Source organism: Porites lutea, chromosome 3, assembly GCF_958299795.1.
Source record: "Porites lutea chromosome 3, jaPorLute2.1, whole genome shotgun sequence".
Taxonomy (NCBI): domain Eukaryota; kingdom Metazoa; phylum Cnidaria; class Anthozoa; order Scleractinia; family Poritidae; genus Porites; species Porites lutea.
Genome location: NC_133203.1, coordinates 38924239 through 38945163, shown reverse-complemented (window position 1 = coordinate 38945163; position 20925 = coordinate 38924239). Strand labels below are relative to the sequence as shown.

General features: G+C 37.2%; 1 protein-coding gene across 1 annotated transcript; it reads right to left on the bottom strand.

Annotated features, from left to right (window-relative positions):
- Window positions 1-11750: 11750 nt before the first annotated feature.
- Window positions 11751-17692, bottom strand: LOC140932274 (uncharacterized). Its single transcript, XM_073381896.1, has 8 exons — window positions 17588-17692; window positions 16070-16135; window positions 14937-15118; window positions 14492-14573; window positions 14066-14134; window positions 13427-13614; window positions 12730-12808; window positions 11751-11977 (listed from the first exon to the last, which is right to left on the bottom strand). The coding sequence occupies exons 1-8, from the start codon at window positions 17649-17651 to the stop codon at window positions 11751-11753; spliced, it is 957 nt and encodes a 318-aa protein (XP_073237997.1). The 5' UTR covers window positions 17652-17692.
- Between the last annotated feature and the right edge of the window lie 3233 nt (window positions 17693-20925).

Here is a 20925-nt window from a genome sequence, read left to right as displayed (position 1 = left end):
TTGTAATTAACAAAGGTTTGAACAATTAAACAATTACAAAACTTTGAATATTGAGCAATAAAGCGTGGTGGACCTGTACAAACGTTGATTAAGGTGCAAAAAGCTGCGTAAACTGTGCTTTGTCAAAAGTGTTACGTGCCGCCGGTTGAGTTGGAAATTTCCCACAATGAAAATATTCTTGATATTAAATACTGTTGGAAAAAGACAAAAACTTTCTTCATTCTTTAACCGGGTTGGCATATTCACTCGTTTAACTAGTTATAAATATTGTACAAAGACGCTATTAAATGTACTGAAAGAATCAGGAATCTTTTTAGACTTCTAGACCTTTCACTTTTCATTACAATTGTCTCCAGATGATCGCACCAACTTACGGAACTTTGGACCTTTCCCCTGTTGTTAAATCTGTACTTTTTAGTGGCTAAGGTTTTTTTTTTAATTAACCCTTATTTTTTTTAAATTTTATTTCATTTACCCTTGAATCGACATTTTGTAAAAGGTAGTCAGTAGTCACTAGTTTATATAGTTGTTAGCAGTTCAGGCCAAGAGCCAGCAGTTGCCAGTGTACTGAATTAGGACAGAGGCATTATTTAAGGACACTTTATTTCACCAGGTAAATACGCTTAGGAATACGGATATTTTACATGTCATACGGGTGGAATTAAGGCAAATAATAATAAAAATAAAAATAATAATAATAATAATAATAATAATAATAATAATAAAAAATAAAATACGGTACAAAAGGAAAAATTTGAATTACTAACTAAGGTTATAAATTAGCTATGATGTAACAATAAAAAACTCCTTTCAACTAAAATTATGAGTGAATAATAAAAGTCATAAAAATCCAAAAACTCTGGCTAAAAGTTTAAGTCGCGAGCCCCGCAAACAACCCCGCAAACCCCGCAGCCAAACTACGCAAATTGTCAGGTAGTGCATTCAAGTCAGTGTTTCGCGGCAAAGCTCAAGAAATCCAATTCACTCCTATTTTGCACAAATTTACAGTTAAGTAAGTATAAGAACGTCATATAGATTTTTCCTCGAAAGATCTCACCTTTTCTTAGAAGAATAATGGGAACCGTTTTACTTCACGAGTCAAAACCAAGATTAAAACTTATTAACTTATTACCGCGGTAGAAGAAAAAGGAGAAGAAGAAACAAAGCAGAAATCAAAACAAACAGACAAACAAACAAAACAACAACAAAAAAAAAAAAACGATCGAGTTTATCGAAAAGCTTGTATTACCTTAAAATCTGTGATTTCATAAGAGTCAAAGCAATGTGATTTGGAAAGCGAGGGGTTCTCTGTTTTTGTCCTTGCTCTGTAGTTAAAAAAGGAGCGGTTATTTTCTTCATGTGCCTTAGATGAGAATTTTGTAAGTTGGAGTGAGAAAATACTAAGGTGATCAGTCTTTCAAACTATAAGGAAAATTTCTAGGAGAAATCAATGTCTGTCGGTTACTAGCTAATTCTGAAAACGACAAAACAGACGATTTTATGTCAACCGTTTTTTTAAAAAAAAATGTGAAAAATAGTCATTGGTTTCGCAAGACAATTTTTATGTATTTTGAAATATTGTAAACTGTGGTATTTTCTAAATCAATTTTACAAAATTCTGAGTAAAGACATGGGCAAAAACTGCTCCTTTGGGAAATATAATGCAATTTACTGCTGACCACGTAAGGTGACGGCTTTGCACGTTTCTCGTTCTTAGCCCACCTCTCTCGCCTCCTCCTCCCCACTGGTGTATAATTAAAAGAACATAAGAAGAGCATGCGCATAAACTGTTCAAGGAGGGCATCTTATAAACTTTGGCTTGATAAGGTATTTGAGATAAAAATGTTCCGAGAGAATTTCGTGAGCTGTAAACAAGGCAAATTTCTTCTTCATTCCTGACATACTACATAACCTTGTTCGCGTAGTTTCCTGGCGTAATGCATTATTGATTTAGGTGGGCAAGTAGGTGGAAGGAGCTGAGCGGCTAATTTCACAAGGCTAAGACAACTTACTGATTGAATCCCGGGGGGAATTACTGCAGATTTCAAGTGACAGGGATGATCGAATGGGGGCAAAAATCAAAACCCAAAATAATCTCTAGGGCTTCCAACAAATTCCTCAAAAAATCCCTGGACCAAAAATTAACCCCCCTCCCCAACCCCCGCCAAAAAAATAAAAAAAACAAATACCATGCTGGATTTGCCAGCCTTAAAAATTTCCAGAAAGCATTAAACGATATAAAATGTTCAGGCGTTCTGCGAGTAAAGTACAACCAAATAAAGTAACGCGGCTGGGATACGTGCATGGGCACTTCCACGAATCTTCAGATTGTTTTGAATACCCCCGAAAATCCCTACTTAAATCAAGCCACCCTTCCCAAAATACTAATTTAATTTTCCTACCCAAAAAATCACGGAATTGAAATATTCAAACCAAAAAAAATCCTTTGACCATCACCGTTCCTTGAAATCGGGATTACCCCCCTGGGGGTTGAATACAGGTAACTCTTTTAAGAGTGGCTTCCTATCCTTTCTATCTGGAAAACTGAACAAATATGAATCATAATCTTATGCCAATGATAAATGTAGAGGATAGGAGCAAAAAGATTTAGCAGAAAGGTTGGCATCAGCAAGAAAAGCACGAAAACTTAGCCGCGTGTCGCAGTTGCCCTTGGGAGAATGAATGAAGAAGAAAGCACACGAACACAAGTTTCTGATAACGTCTTGAAAATGTTAGCCTCAAAAGTGGCATCATTATGGTTGACAGTTTTTTTGCAACTGTTTAAAGTGGAGCTGAGACGAAATGACTCAGCAGTATGGCTGTCAGAAACGGAAAGAGAAAAATCGGATAATGGTTGGCCCGTCTATATTTTGCTATTCCGAATACAGTGGAACCTCTATTCAGGGGACACCCTCGGGACCAAGGCAAGTGTCCCTGGGCGGAGGTTGGCCTTGGGTTTGTAAATAATTAACCAACAAATAAAATATTTTTATTAGAATCGAAAGGCGTATGTTCTCACGGGCTGAGGATCGAAACTGCTGCAGTCCTTATTTCAAGCGGCTAGATGATAGATAAAAATCATGATTAACTTATCTCTGCCATGTTAAGTGTTGAATTCCCACAAGTGCAGTATATCGATACAAGTGAGTTAATCGTGTTTTGAAAGCTGTCAAACACTTCAACTTATCACAATTTTTGTGGTAAGTCACTTTGTGATTGCTGAGGTGTCCCCTGAATGGAGGCTAAATCCAGTTATCGGAACCCAGAAAAAAGTGTCCCTTTCCCCTGAATAGAGGTGTCCCTTCAATGGAGGTAACAAATACAAACATTATGTAAACATTTTTCCGGGGCCAAATTTTGTGTTCCCTAAATGTGGGTGTCCCTTGAATAGAGGTGTCCCAAAGGAGAAGTTCCACTGCACGACAAAACATCGTGCGGCTAATAAATTGCTATAAGGGAAGGCGTTCTGAGACCACCGCCTTGCGATATAATCAGCATTTTTTTTTGCTTTCTGGGTTAAAAGTTTCTTAATGTTAAAAAAAAAAATCTTCTTTATGTCTGTGTTCATGAGCACTGGTGGTTTTATTCCAAGAGAGACAACAGAAGACAGGTAAACTGATAACATTTATTGCAGTTTCCATAACTTAGCGGAGTGGTCAGCTTAAAAAAAGCAAACACTTTCCACTCTGAAGATATATTCGTGTTAATGACACACCATTTACTTTTGACAGTCGATTCTGCAAACAGGCAAAGAAAACAAGAATAAGAATAGTATTCATGTTTGCTTCAACTTTATGTTTGAGGATTTTTTTGATTCAAGTGTATCGTGGGGACTTAGCAGAGCAGTGGCAGACAGCACAGCACAGAACCTAACGTCAGATGGCGTAATTACTTAGCGTCTTGCGTAAAATAAGTCAGAGTTTGGCTGGGGTTAATGTCAGTTATTAGAGCTTGCAGTTTACTTTAGCATACGGTTTATTATATTCTTCAAGTTGGCCTTGCGTCATTGAGCGGTACTTTCATGCAAGATGGTTGTGATTTTTTGACCCGTGTTGTAACGTTACTATAGTTAAACCATCTCCCCTCTCCCTGCTGTTAAGGCCCAGCAGACTACTTATAAGATTCTATAGCTATATGGAGGTTCAAAAAGCGTTTAACAGCAGTTTTAGTTTTGGCCATTAATTACCTTAAATTTTGCAAACTCAGTTCACAAACTGATAGACAAAGTTGGAATGAGAAACCCCTACTACTCCCTTGAAGCAATTCTTCGCCTTGCCATCCCTGGCGTATGTACTTCCGGTGTTTGGACCCGACCAGCATTCACCATAGTATTGGATGGCAAAGAACTTATACCTAAAAAAAAAAAATAATAATAATAACAAAAAATAAAAAGTTGGACTAACAGTTGAAGTTCGTGTGGACTATATTTAATATACATCTGCATGTACCACTACCAATAAAACAGGAGGGTGGTTTTATGTGTTCTGCATGACATCTAAGAGCTTATTTCAGTTAGTTCAATTAAATGCAAGTTACGTTTTTTAGGTGGTGAGAAGAGGGGAGGGGAAGTCCTTAAATTTACGAGAGTTGCGCAAAAGAGCTCTTATTCTTTATTACTGAATGTTAGTGGTTAAATAAAGAGAGAAGTGATGACGTCACAAAAACAACATTTATGAAATTATCGAATAGGTTGGCATATCTAGAAAGAATTAAATGAAAAATTTCCACTTGCTAAAAGTAAGCCTGTTGATACAAATGTCTCCGATGACTCCATATAAATTCTTCTAAAATAAGCCTGGGGACCGTTTTTCCTGGTAACTTTTCGGGCTCGGAAAGATATTTTATACTCACCGTGTTTGGATTCAAGATCAACGTTTCAATAATTATAATTTTGAAAATAATGATGCAGTGTAACTATCAGTTAACAAAGCAAAATTGGCTGATTTGTGTGCTAGGAACCGTGCTACTATTCTACAGGTTTTGATTTCAAAATTTGCCTTTGGCCCAAAAACGTTACAGGGCCTTTCGAGAAAGGGGCCCCTGGGAGGATCTTAAACTTTAAGATCCAAGCCAAGGATTTGTATGGAGCCATCAGAGCATAGTGTGCTAACCAATTCCATAATTTCATTAACTCGAATTTTTGTGACGTCACCCTTTCCTTCTCTATTCAGGTAGTCACCCTTTCTCCTTTGCCAATTCAGCACACTTGTCAACTACACTTTTCACATTTTGCCAGTCAAGTTCGGAACGGAAGTTTCCCAAAAGCTCTGGCAAGGGCCTGGGCTCCACAGCGCTGTCATGGAAACAGCCAACAGGTTCGTAATCACCTCCTGAAATGGAAATTGATTTAGGAAATTTGGCGTGAAACATTGTTTAATGCAGAATCAAATAACAAGTGCTCATAACTTACTTCTCTTTAATACAAAAATGAACGTAAGTAGCTGAATCAAAAACAGTTCATAATGGTTCAGTTATTAATCAATTTAAGTACTTTACTTACTTATGGCAGGCGTCGGCATGGACTGGACTGAAAACCAAATAAACATAAACTATTAATTTAGTTATTTGCTAAAATAAACTCCAACATCTTTTCTAAGAAAACTACTTTTGTTCTAACTATTAATAAATCGAAATATTGTACACTAGTAAATTCCTTATAACGGGAAAAGATGCAAAGAAATTTTACAGGAAATAAGCAAGGATGTATCATTTCCCACCAGCTTCACATTGAAGTGAGTATAACTATCCCGGCAGTCGCAGCATTTCAGTATCTTCTTTTATGTATCGCTCTCTGTCAACCGGTCTGTCTTTGTCCTTAACCGTTTCCTTAGGACCGGTTCAGACGCCGAACTTTTCATGCGCCGAACCTAATACATTGAATTAAGTACATGAAGAGTTGGGCGTCTGAATCAATTAGGAACGCCTGTTTCAGTTTGGAACGGCTCATCCGTTCTTTTCGGCTAGCCCGGCCGGGAATTTCGCCTTTGGAGCGACTTTGGAACGGCTTTGATTCAGACGCCGAACTTTTCACGTACCGATCTTAATGAATAAATTAATATTATTTTGTAAGCATTTTGACCGAGATGAACATTTTTCGCCATTTGAACCTAGTTCAGCTGCAATTATGATCGGCGTCTGAATCGATTCAGCCGGTCTAAATAATTTGCGTCGGCCTTAATTCGAATTAGGTTCGGCTCATGAACGTTCGGCGTCTGAACCGGGCCTTAGTGGTCATCGTCAGAACTGGTGGCGTTTATTTTTTATCGTAAGTTTTAGGGTTGCGTGGTCATTTTGTGTCTCTGGTGTGCTTGCCATTGAAAGTGGACAAAGTAAGCATTATGTTTGTAGTATAAGGTTCACTTTTCCATCTTGTAGGTATCTGGGTTATCTGAGGCGTGTCAAAAACTAGTTGTTTTCTTTTCAATGGTAGTTTATTAAATTTATCTTTTTAAGCTTTATGTTGTTGCAGTTCCGGCCTTTGAGAAAAACTTGGTTCTTCTCTATTCCCTAAGGACAGGGAAAACTGTGCAAAAGCGTAGAATTCTCTTCCACAACAAGAACAACTCATTTTGAATGCGCCTGAGCGGACATTGCCTCTAGGAAGTTATTGTAGGTGGCGTTATGATCTCTTGACCGATTGAAACTTTTTTATAAAAACAATTTGAATGGTTGTTATGTATATGCTAATTAAATGATAAGTTATTACCTATGTCGCAATGTTGACCTGTCGTTCCTGGTGGACATTCGCATCTGTATGAGCCTGGCTCATTGTAGCATGTCCCCTGATTCTGGCATGGATTGTTTTGGCACTCATCGATGTCTATTTTATATTATAAGATAGTTCAATAACATATAACCGATTAATGACAACGCAAAGCAATGATTGGAATGCGAGTCGAACTCACATAAATTGAAAGTGAAAGATGTAGTAATTTATCTTAAACCCTTTGGTCTTGAAATGTGGAATGAATCAGGTAAAGGTTGATGTTGAAATACACTACCATTCTTGACAGTAGAGGCGTTTTGGCGGAGCGGTTAACACGGACGTGATAGTTCGGGTTCAAGCGTTGCCTTGGAGAACATTGCGCTTTTACTCTCTTCGCCCACAAGTGTACAAAGGGGTATCTAGCTAAGCGAATAGACTAGCATCCCATCCAGGGGGTGGGGTGGGGTGGGGGGGGTTCGGGTTGGGTTGTTGGTGCTAATGTTCCAAGTTGCTTCCTGTTTAGAAATTATTAGAAAACGCAGGCCTTCTGGGCCTCATGGCTCGTGTTCGCCTTTTTCTTTTATCGCCATTATTGACACAAACACATATTATAGCCATTTTACTATTATTTAACAGAACAATGTTGGTTGACCGGCCCACAGGCCTTACTTCATGTGTACTGACAGGAAAATGAAAAAATGTAAAACATTCCGAGCTTACCCTCTGAGCAGTAGAAGCCTTCAAATCCAGCAGGACAGATACATCTGTAGCCAGCCATGTCATTCACACATGTAGCGCCGTTTTGACAGTAATGACTTGCGCATTCATCAATGTCTGAAATGGTTTATGTGAGATAACTCTTGTTGTTTTGTTGCTTAGACGGCTAATGTAACTAAATGTATAAAATCATACTGCTAAACAAGGCTTACCATGCTCACAATCCTTTCCTTCCCATCCCGGTATGCACTCACACACGTACCCACCGGCTGTGTTACGGCATGTACCTCCGTTTTGACAGGGAAACAGCTCACATTCATTCACATCTGTAAAGAGAAATCATATCCTCACATTTAAGGCTTCTTCTTTCCCAAAAAGAGTTTTTGATTCAAAGCTAAATGCTATCATTTTGGTATTTTTATCATTTTTGCCTTCCTTTGCTTTGCTTTGTTATTGCTGTCTCTGTTTAATTTTGTTGTACTCCTTGTTTTTCTTAACCTGAAACCTAACATGCCTTAACTGAAAGTGTCAAACTTTGATGTCCAGCATAGGGGTTATTTGGAGTCTTATCAGTATATAACACTGTTCCATTAACTCGCTATCTTTGTAGGGAACCTCTTCTCTTAAACTATCACGTTGCAAAATTCACATCGCACCTTCATCACAGTCTTTTCCACTCCACTGCGGCAAACAGCTGCAGGAGTATCCTCCATCTTTGTTATCGCAAGTTCCTCCATTTTGGCACGGGTTCTGTTTACACTGATCTAACACTAAGGAAATAAACTTTTTTCACTTTATGACAACATCATCCTATGCTAGAAATTTGGGTCAATACATTGTACGTTTACAACCTTAAAATGAGGATAAACTATCTGTCCATCAATAAATAGCAAGAGGACCATGAGCTATAATCTAGTAAGTCTGGAACTTATGCCTATCTGCATTTCGCCCTCGTAGGCCTCAGATTGCACACAACCGGGCTGACCGCCAAACAGCACTGGAGTCAAAATGTCTGTGTAGCACATTTCTGAGTGGGAGACTTCTTCATTTCCCTCTGGCCATGGTAGTGGGAGAGTAGTTTGAGAATTTATGATAATAACATAATTTTCCATTAGGGGTGTATTAAAGAGGTATGCCTGGCCAAACCTTGTTCACAGTGCTTCCCACCATATCCAGCATCACACTTGCAAGTGTAGGCTCCATCGGTGTTTTCGCAACTGCCCGCGTTCTGACACGGACTTGAATTGCACTCATCGACATCTGTTACCCCAAAAGTAATGATAATAAATTTTATACAATGTACCCTAGAAGAGTGAAGAAACAGCAACTACAATTTATGTTATGACATATTTCATTTTTTTTTCCCAACACCATGCATTGCAAGCGTGTAGGCGTGAACGTATAGCATGTTCTGCCATAATGTTTGCTTGAAGCCTATCGTACCTTTTTCGCACTGATCTCCTGTCCACCCTGCACCACACTGACACTGGTACCCTCCGTCATTGTTAACACACGTCGCACCATTTTTGCAGGGGCTGGTAAGACATTCATCAACATCTAGGAGATTAAAATGATTATCACAAAGTTATCATAGCGGCAAATAGTCGAATAAATGGCTATGACTGTAGGAATACACATGCTGTATGCTTAAGTAACAAACTTAGAGCTGGATCTCTGTCTTTCCCTGAAACGTCCATCAAAAAGAAGCAGAAGAAAAGAAATTTCAATTTAACATCTCAAGCTTTTTTGTCTGTCTTCAACAGCCACATTGCTCCAGTTCTATCAGGAGAATCTCCACAACATAGATGTTGCCTTGCTAGTGTACCGCCAGCTTAAGCAGTGTATCATAAAGCAGGTAAGTGACAGTCAGTTATAAGTCAAAAAATAAATGAGGCTAGCCCAGCACGACACCGCCAAATTGGTATGTCTCTTGGGCTTTTTCGGAACAGTGCGTCATTGTCATGATAATTATAAAGGTAACTAACCTGCTGACTGAAAACTTACCAGTTTCACAGTCTTTTCCAGTCCAACCTGAAGGACAAGTGCAGGTGTATTTTCCATATTTATTTGTACATTTACCCCCATTTTTGCATGGGCTTTTGTCGCACTCATTGATGTCTATAGAAAAAGATTGATGTGAAAAAGTAAGCTTCAATGTTAGCTTTCCCAACCTATTTGACAAAATAAGTGTAAAAGTAGCTTGACTTGCTTGTTAAACAGTAAGTTGTTAATTACTGCTTTAAAGTACGTGTATAACTATAATTTTTCTGTGATAGATGTGTAACAAATAAATCATATCATTTTCTGCTAATTACTATACTTCCTTGGACATTTTTTTACGTTGTTTCTTAAAATCTCACTTTAAGCCTCGATCAACAGTTAACCAATTTTTAAAGTCGTTTTTTCCCTTTCATTTTTTTCCATCTACATCCGCTAGTGATTCTATAGCGGTAAGGCGTATTTTAAAGGTCGAACTTAATATGTGCCGACTGATACAAATAAGCAAGAAAAATAACTATAGAGATGTTCCTCATTAGAATCGGTTTATTTGAGTAAAGTTTGATGTTTGAAACGAGCCTAAGGCAAAGAGAGCTGTCACACTGGACTTTTTTCCCTTCCTGTTTGAAGGAGGTACATGTAGGTATCCTTACTCCACAAAAGAAAGCAAAACGTTGCCTTTTTTTCCACTGGCGTTTCATCTCAGTCCACACTTTCACCAAGCAATTACCTTCGTCACAATCCTTCCCAGTCCACCCTGCGGAGCAGCTGCAACTGTAACTACCAGGCTTGTTGTTACACGTGGCTCCATTCTTGCAGGGGATGTTCAAACATTCATCTATATCTGCACACAGAATAACACAGATAAAGTTGATTCGGAAGAAAATGGGAAGGTATTCAGGTATTCGGAAAAAGTTGCAAAAACCCATAAATATACAGACATGTACAGTTAGCTACATATAACACATTGATAGAATCCGGCGCACGAGCTTAGCTTCTCTTCATGGATCACGTCTAAGATAGAACAGAACTATATTTCTGATCAGACCAAACATCCAATAACTTGGATTATTTTTTTTCTACTCTTTCTTATCCTTGGTTTTGGGGTAATCATTGACTAAGGGTGTGGCTATTTTCTAATGGATTTTAAATCCTTTGCATTTGGTAATTTGGTGATCGCACACTCGCAACACCTTCTCTAACTACACTCGCGATGTAAAAGGATTTTTAAACGCCTACCAATTTCACAATTTTTTCCTTTAAATCCAGAAGGACAGATACATTTGTATGTTCCCAGCAAATTGACACATTTACCGCTGTTACAGAAAGCTGTATTGTCCGCACATTCGTTGATGTCTGAAAAGGAAGAAATGTAAAGAAACAACAAACATAGCACAACAAATAACGTATTTACTTAAATGGCCTATTATCACAGTTTAATAAACAGCTATGACAGTTGCAATACCATACTACCATGAAAACAACACAGTTGGAAAGGCTGTGAAGTGCGCAAATTGCATTATCATTATTATTTTTCATTTTGGCTTTTTGATTTAAAAAGTGTCTTTACCCTGATCGCAAATTGTTCCTTTCCAGCCTTCGGCACATGCGCATGTGTATCCACCGTTTGTATTAGTGCACTTTCCTCCATTTTTGCACGGCTTTTTCGTACACTCGTTCACATCTGTATTCAAGGAGGAAAAACAAACAATAGCAAAGAGTTGTTGAAACAGAGAAATTTATTTGACTAAAGAAAATGAGCAAACGTTTCAGGTCCTGTAAGGTGACCTTTTAACGCGTGTTCGCTGTTAATCTGTTTTAATTTTAATTGAAACGAATTAAAAAAAAAAGACTGTATATACAGAAATCGTTGTTGGTAGCTCGAACATAACATAATTCATGTCGTTGCTTTATTATCTTAGTTTGTGACTCAGTAACCCTTGTTACCTCTGTTCAACGTTCTCAATTTGAAAAGATCTAGTGGCTGACTCGCGCATTATTGTTGGTTAAAACAGGCTAAAACAACATACCTGTGTCACAGTTTTTTCCAAGCCATCCGCTCGCACAAGTGCAACTGTATCCACCAAAGCTATTTTTGCAAGATCCTCTGTTCTTACATGGATTCATAGCACACTCATCAACATCTATGGAACGCAATCAACACAGCTGAAAGTACACTTCGATGGGTATAGGAAAACAGCTTCCTAGTAATGCAATTTAATAGAGAGATACGTAGGAACGCCCAGGCTGACATAACAGTTGATTCGCCAACTTAACTTAAGGGCAGAGAAACTGATTATGCTATCTGGGGATACGACGTAAAATCTAATCAGTTGAATTGAAGTCCAAAACGAAATATCTCTGAACGTCGGGGAAAGTAAAAAAAGTCGGACAAAATAAGTAAATTTCTCTTGATTTCTGACTTTTCATGTATCTTACCAGTCTCACAATGTTTTCCTGAGAACTCCTTACGGCAGGTACATTTGTAGGAACCAATAGTATTGACGCATGTTCCACCATTTTTGCATGGATTTCCCTTAGCGCATTCATTTATGTCTGTGGGTAGAAGATGAGAGAAAGCTTTGCTATATTTACTTTACTTAATTGGGTCCTATGCCGATAAATTAAAATGGCGTATGAAGATTTTTAACAACGGGATGCAAGGCTGAAGTAAGCATTCCTGGAGGTATATTTGAATGTCAGTCTACTGATCGTTTACAAACGACTCTTAATTTAAAGCTCTATTCCACAATCTAAGCTATTACTTTTTTTCTTGTAATTTGTAACCGTCGATATTTGGACTGATTTGAAAAATATCCAAACCACAATCATCGTCAAAAGTGTTTGGAAGGTTGGTACTTTTTACCTTTTTTCTTTCTTTCCTCCGCCCCTGGGCCAATGTTAAAAAAACTTACAATATGTGTTTGCGGGCGTAATTTATATGTTAACATTAAGATGAATTTATTTACTGCTAAGATGTACAACCTTTCCCACTAATTTTTCCCAGGAATTGCCGATAAAACTGTTTTAATATAGTGTACAAGGGGAGATGCACGCGTCAGAGACTAAAAAGGGTTTAAATCTTGAAAATCCAATGGAATATATATTTTTGTTATGTAATGGTAAGTTTAGAGAAAGTGAATGGAGTGTGGCCCTTCCAGATCTCGCGCACTATACGTCATCATTATTTTATGTCTGCATTTTGTGCTCATTTTACAGAATGAGATAGAAACTTAGAAAAACACCTTAGGGGAACTAACATGCTCCTGGCTACATGAGTATATTAAGGCCAAATTGTTTCTGATTACCTGTGACTTCAACCGTTCCTACTCGCATTCCTCCTTCATAGTCATTCGCACGACATTTGTATTCAAGAAGCTCATACACCTGAGTAACAGTTTTAGCACAGTTACCAAAAAGGTTGATTTGATACTGCATGTTACAAAAATCTCACCTTTACTTCTGCTTGATCACCCTTTCTATTCCCCCCCCCCCCCCCCACGCCTTCTCCACCTCAAACGGTCTCGTAATTGGTTATTAGCCTTTTTGGGAAAGGTATAAAAAACTGAGAACAATAATTATAGTAAAACTTATTCACCTGTTTGTGTTTAAAGTGTAGTGCACGGGTCATGTATAGCAAATAGGACGTGACAGATAGCTGAATAATTAAAGGCTTTCTAGACGAATTACGTCCAGTAGAACTTGTACATGTATATAGGTACTACAATCGAACCTTTATGGGCGACCCTCACCTATACGCGACAACCCATCCAAAAAACCGCACGTTTCCGGTCAAAGTGCTATAGTTAGAATTCTTTCAAAGGAGATCAACTCTCTTAAGAGACCTTTAGTACTGTTTGCGAATAATGGCATGATTCTTTGACGGTGTTGGAGGAGCTGAAGACATATTTTTGATGGAGACCCTATGGTCTAAAGCGACAACTTAAAGGTTTTTAGCAATTTTGATTAATCGCTTACGGGAGGTTCGACTCTAATTAAGCTCACCCTGATGCTGTATTTTCCTGGCGTTTTTGATACTTTTATGTCTTTTTTCACGCAGATTGGCTTACAAAGAAGATCGTAGCCCGCGTTAATGTGCGCGGCGCACACACTCGCTCCACCCTTTGCGTGGAAGTACACTTGACGAATACACCTGGGACAGTAGATGTTCTGTTTGCAATACTTGTAGCAGCCTGGTTAAAAATTAAAGTAAACGTAAAAATAAGATTTAAGTATATTTTACTTATACTAATGTATATATATATTTTTGTTTTCTTTCTTTCTTTTTTTTTTCCTGAACAATAAGAGTTGAATGTGCATGAAGAATATATATATATTTTTCATTCGCACATTCGCTTGCATTGAACCCAAGAATATTAACAGATAATTTTATACGATTCTTACCAAAGAAATATTAAAAAAAATCTTGATTTAAAACCGTCACGATATTTTTTTCGTGAGCTGCGCATAAGAAACTCCAGAATTCTTGAAATCCTATAAAGTCGTTCAGTTTGAAGTAATTGACTTTGCTTACCTGAAAGCAAGTGAATATTTTAATGAAAGTTAAAAATCTAAGCGATTTAGCAACGCGGCACATATATGTTGTGGGTTCAATATTTTCATAGCGCAGATTCATTGACTTACCCTTAACTGAGATTGTACCTCCTTGTGGGGCGGTGAAAGTGTTTCGTCCTTCAATCCAGTATAATGGATCTGAAATGTTGGAAATGCAGTATGCTCAGTTTAACTGATCTAAAGAGCAAAAGCACTTTAGGAATCAAGGGAACAGTTTTACAAGTACAACAACCAAATATCAACAAAATTCAGCACCACTTAAAAAATCTGCAAAAGCTAAAAAGGGCTAGAATATCTCAGCAAAAGCCCTAGGGACGAGGTTAAGGGAACTTGAAAGTTTAAATCGAGTGACAATATAAATAAGACCGCGCTGACTCATAATCAGAAACCTAGAAAATGGAGTAAAGGATTCGAGAAAGCATGCAGAGGACTGCTCAATTTTTCCAGATGATAAGACAAAACTAATACATTTGTATAGATTTTATTGTCACTTACTTCCAACTTGTATTGACCCAAGGACGACTCCTTTTGCGTTGTCAGGTATAGTGCCGCACTTATATTCAAGCAAGCTGTATGCCTATAACATACAATATAAAAGTTAAAAAAAATGAAATAATAATAATAATATTGATACTGATAATAATAATGATGATAGGAACGGCCAGTATTATGAGGAGGGAATTCGACAACATTAAACATCAACACAAATGCGAAATTAACTCATTCCGTAAAAAAGCTGACTACCGCCTTTTTTTCTTGTAGCCGGGATAAGTTTGCTAATGATAAGTATATATAGATTACACATTAGTCCATCAAATAGATCCATAAAAGATATAGTATCGGTTAGTCGTGCAAATTTGTTAGCTGGGCAATTCTAACCAACAAAACTAAAACGTTTTGTTTGATATTTCTCGAATATTTTAGTTGCATTTATACTTACGGTGATTTTGTAAATCCCATCTTTCATAGGTACTTTCATTTTGGCGCTGAATTTATACCTCCAGCAGTTCCATAATTTCACAGGAATTTTTTTAGCTAAGCACGTGCTAGATTCACCAAACTTCAAATACATAACTCGGATGCAGGTAGGACAGTAGATTGGTTTGCAGAATTTGAAGGCACCTTTATTAAGGGGGAAAAAGTACGAATTTTCCTTGTTGTATATGTTGCAGTTCTATTTTATCCTTGGTTTAAAATATTATTTTCCTTTGTTTCAAGCTCATTAACATACATTATCAACCCAAAAAGAAAGGAAAGTATAAAATGAACCAAGAATAAAATAAAACCACAACATATATACATGTATCACCTCACTGACTCACAAATACGAATACATTCTCGCTACATAGATTTTTGCTTGTCAAAAATGCTCCGAAAGATAATAAGAACTTGCGGTAGTGGTGACAGTAGTTCAGTTCCATGTTGAAGGTAGCTTAAGACAATTTTCGGTATGGAAACAAAAGAGCTTCCAAAAAATAGGATGATACACATTGGAGACCTTTAGATTCTAAGACGAGTACGACTACGAGTACGAGATTTTCACATTGCTAAGTAGTGTACGCGCGTGAACCAGCGTCATTTTGGCGGGAAAACGTGGTAGCCGTCGTCACTCTACTACGAGTTTTAGCGAAAATGTCGAAGTCGCGGAAACAAGTTATCAAATGTTAGAAGTTTTATCATTTTGCGATCGGGATGGGGTGTAACCTCCTTCACTAAAGGTAACAGTGCTAACTTTTCTAGTGAAAAATGTTAAAATGAAGCTTTCCGGGGAGTCTACATTTTGAGAAGACGCGAAAAAACTTGAAGTCAAATCTCGTACTCGTAGTCGTCCTCGTCCTTGAATCTAAAGGTCTCTATTAAAATCTAAGTCAGCGAACTTATGCGAACTTAACTGAATGCTATTTTACTACTATTTTTTTTACTATTTACTGCTAACATCACCAAACATAACCGGCTTGATAATCCTCAATGTTTTCGAAAACACAAATAAACTGTTTTTCTTTCCGTCAAGATTTTTGGTGGTTTAGTAGCTAATAGACAAGGCTATGATGAACTTTAGTAATACAATGTTACCTCTAAGCTCTATCTCTGCTCCTGGTAGCTCGTGGAAGTTTTTCGTGTAAAGTTCCATATGCTCACCTGTTAGAAACACACATATAAACACAACCAGTTTTGAGTAAGGGCTTTTGCGTCTTTCGAATAAAATAGAAAAGTTATGACCGACAGGTTTTTATTTCTAAAGCCTTTCATTGGCCGCCAAAGGTTTTTAGCTCTTAGGCCTATCTTTTCGCATGACAACTCTGAACATGTCATTAATTTAAATTGAAGCCCTTTGTAACTTTTTCTGCTTTTGTTTACGTCAAGTAAAATAATGTCAGACAGAAGAGTATATTAAGATGGCTTACTGCACCAAAACAGACGTACATCAGTACCTTATGTATGACTCCCATGACGAGACTTCTGACCGGCGAGAACGAGCAATGACTTTGTCCACAAAAAATTGTCGAGAAGTCTTTCTCTGATATGAAGGCGATTGGCCGCGATGCAGTTTGCAGAATACTAAAACTAAACTATATGTAGCCATTTTGTCAACAAATAAATTTTCTTTCATGTTCCGGTCCCGTTTTTACAATTGAAGCAGTATTATCATCCACAAATCCAGAATGAAGTGAGGTTTAAAAAATCCTATTAAATGTCACCTTATTCCCTTTTCAGTGGTGAATGTTCGATTGTGGTAACCACGCTGTAACAGACCGTGCAACGATCGGATAGTCCAAAACACACTTTAGCTTGAAAAATGGCAGCCTCAGTTACAGATCAAAGGCAATCCCGGAGTGCACGCGCCACCTCCGGGGTTTTCCCCGATAGGTGACGCATGTGGAATACTTTCGTCCGTGGAGGTCGTAAAAAGACAATTCTACGAATTTCCACGCTAAATTTCTCAAAACCTAGCCGTACCAACTGGGTTCAAATTTTGAGGATAATTAGAAAACATGAAAACGAAACCGGAAACATTTTTCAAACAAATCCTATAGACAGTTTTTAGTTATTATAAAAAGAGACAAAATTCCGCATTTTTGGCTTTTGCAAAAATTCTGTCCATAGGATTTCTCTCTAAAAACAGCAATTTCTAAGTACTAGATAAATTCTGAAATTTTCAGATGGGGTCGTACGGCCTTTAAAGGTCTAGTTTGCAGACCTCTTTTTGGGTGCTCAGTCACTCTATTTCGCGTTCTAATACGCAATAAAATGTTTTTAGAAGGTAAAACGATACTGAATTTACATCAATTGTAGTGATTAAAAATTCAGTAGTTACCTTTGATTGCTAAAAATGTTCCAATTTGAAAAAGGCTATAGTTTTCATCCCAAAACTATAGAAAGCCACCTTAAGCTTAGAAAATCGACTCTTTATCCAGTGGGCACCCTTGACTCAGCGAACGGTATACTCGAGATCCGTAGCACACAACTATCAATAAATCCCTTTAGTCGCCCTTCCCTGAGGGCTGGATACCCATTAAAAAGAGACTCGTCTACAGAAGTACAGAATTGAAAATAAGAATAGCACACAAGTACATGATCTAAACAACTTACCAGCACGAATTTCCTCTGAGGCTGCATGGTTAATCCACAACGCGAGTACAGCGAAAAGTAGCATCTTGTTTTACCTAAAAAAGGGCTGGATCAGCCTATTGCTTCCTTGCCATACTAGTCACGCCGATTTTTTGTTACCATTCGTACTCTTCAGACGACAAATCTAATTTGAAAGGGTGACGTAAATGAGCAAAGAACGCCCCTATTTTAGCCATTTTTAAAGTTATCCCTAGCTCGTGTTGTCTTACTGGCAAATAGGTTCTGAGAAGATAATTTCGACTTTCTAGTTAGATGGCTTAACAACTGAATAAAACTTCGCTTAGTTTAAGACGGATTATTTATCTCTTCAGTTTCATAGTGTGGCTGAAATTAAACCACTCAGTTGAAGGATGTCATGGATTGCTTTCATTTAAAATACTTCAATCGAGTTGAACAAGTTTACCATGAATTTTGTCGGTTTCTCTCTTCGATTTCAAACGTACTGAAAGTCAGTTTTCCTCACCTTCAAGAAGTACGACGGGGCTTAAGGAGTTTGTACAGCCCACAGCAAATAGCACTGAATATAAAAGAGGCGAGCCCCTTTATGGCACAAAATGTGCGTTGTTAGTAGAGAATGTCCTGTCAGGCTAAGCTGTTTAAACTGTGATTCACTTGGGTGTTAACTGAAACTAATTGATTTTCTAACCTACAGTAATGAAACAAAGCATTAAGCTTTCCTGTTTTACTTTTCAAAAGTAAGACAAAAGAAGAATAAAAAACTTATATTTTTGTATTTCTACATCTAAAAATTATTTAGAAATGATTCCAGCAGCAAATCTGATCTCACTGATCTGTGTGCTCCTTTACAGAACCTTAACTTCCATAGGAAACAGAAAGCTATTTGATCAAGTTCATTTTTCCGGTTACCGAGTATGGAAGTCTTTGTTAATAACCCTTCAATGTGTTCCCTATCATTATTTTGAGTTAATGAGGAAGATTTTACTGGAAGAGGCTTGGTATCCCTATATGAACACATTACCGGTGGAAAGGTTTCGGTACTTTTAGGAATTAAGAAATGTTAGCAAAAGGAAAATAATTAGCGAAGTAACAAAATGGTTCATTGTTTGGTCATTTCTTGTCTTAACACAATAAAACTAACATTTTGACTCACTTTGAACCAAAACGATCTTCTGTTAAGGATCTGAAATGTCATTGTCTTGCTACATTTTTATCAGTGAAAAAGGCTAATCTGAAGCAAATAATGGGAAGCTGTTAAGCTGGCAATTATTATAAACACAAGAAATAAATGACCGCAGAGTGTGGACATAGTATTTAAAGCATTCTTTCCTGTTTTTTTTTTCCACGAGGCCGGTGAGAATAATAGAAACATTCAGGAAATCTCTGCTATTCTGAATTCTTGAATAGCAAAGCTAGAAATTTTCCAAATTTTCTTTTTTAATCAATAAATAGACGAAAACAGTTGATTAAGCTAACACTTAGTCGCGGAAGTATTTTTAGTTCATAATCAAATGTTTTCTGTGGAATGCGATATGACCCAGCCTCAACATATCACTCCTCAAAATAAAATAAATCTTTAAACAATTGTTTACAAAATTAAATCATTCACTGGTCATAAGCAATCGTATTGCTTATGATCAAAAAAAATATCCCAAATGTAACAATCATATCATCAGATTTAATTTTATTACTGTCAAAGGAGTATTGTGGTGTTCGCTAATTCATTTACACATCGAATCTCTGTGTACACAGCTAGTTTGACTTTACACTTGACGCACAAATAGGCAAAAGCAACAATGGAAATTAAGAAATCCTTTAATCTAGGTTAAGTAAATAGTTTCGGAGGGTTGAAAGGACTAAACAATACCTTTAGGCGTTCGCGTTCATTTGATTTTTTTTCAACAGTTAAAAAAAATCTTCATTTACTAGGGCTCCGTCCACATAGTATCCAGATATTTTGAAAACAGAGATGTTTTTCTCCACTTTAGCCTTCCATCCCTCCAGCGAACGACTGTTTTTGAAAACGGTCCTCAGAATAATTTTTTTTTCTAAATAGCCCATGATTGCGTTTTCCTTCACTGAATGTGCGGGAAGAAGAGATTGGACTACGTTACGCTTTATGAGTATTTCTCGAAGACGGAGAAAAAAAAAACTCCGTTATAATTTTCAAAAGTGTCCTAAGGGACCTAAATCTCCACGCTCTTACTTTTTTGACATTTCGGACATATATTTGTGGCCAAGTTGTTCATTATCGTTATGAGAAATCTTGAGGCTTTATCTGAAAGGTTTTTACTTGGATATATATCGCTACTGAGAAATAGATAAAATATATTGAAGTTTGCATGAGCTGGGTGCTTATCCTTCTCATTCTTCAGAGTGAGTTTCACTAACAAAAATTGCCAGAAAAGGCAGCATTATAGTATTCTTATGGATATCAAGAAGAAAAGAGATAAAGAGCTAATAATAATAATAATAATAATAATAATAATAATAATGATAATAATAACAATAAACAATAATGATTTACTTATTACGACACAACAAATGTATTAAAAACCCTGACTTTACCTCTCACTGCCATCTGTGGCTTTGCAAACGGACTAGAAGATCAACCAATAAGAATAGAGAAAGCAATCAGTACCCATATCTGAGCCGACAGCGCTTCCGATTAGCTGAAATTTGCTTCATCCAATTAGAAGCACTACCCACATCTGAATAGTGACGCGTCATCAGTATAGAATTTCTGCGCTCGTTTCTCAGGCGTCATTTCGCTTATACCCGCAGATCACATAATCTTTAAGATTCAATTCTAATTAGTTGTCGCTATATACTTCCTCTAGAGGGGGTGCGAGAAATTTTTTAGGAATCAATTACAGTCAACTTGAATTTCTTATTATCACGACTCTTTTTATATGATTCAATTTGGAGAAATTTAATACTGGTCACTTAAATATATCGACTCCTTGCCTTCGTCCAACGCCCACCGTCAACCAGATATTAAAATTTACGAGCCTTGACACCTTGATCCTCGAGTTATGTTCATATGGTATACTAGTGAATTACTTGGTACACATCACCCCCCTGCCAAATCGAATCTAACCAGCTTTTTGTTTTAGCATGATTGTCATTCCCTTGTCAAAAGTGACTTGAATCAGGAGATGAACATGTTCACTGACCTGGACCTTTCCTTATCGACACATATCTTAACTGATCAATAAATTACAGTTTTGCAATTACTTAATTGATTAATCCCTTGTAAAGACCTGAAAGCAAGAAATTCTAAGAAGTTTGAAGTCACTGAAAAACAATACAAAGTTTTTAAACAACGTAAAGGAAGAAGA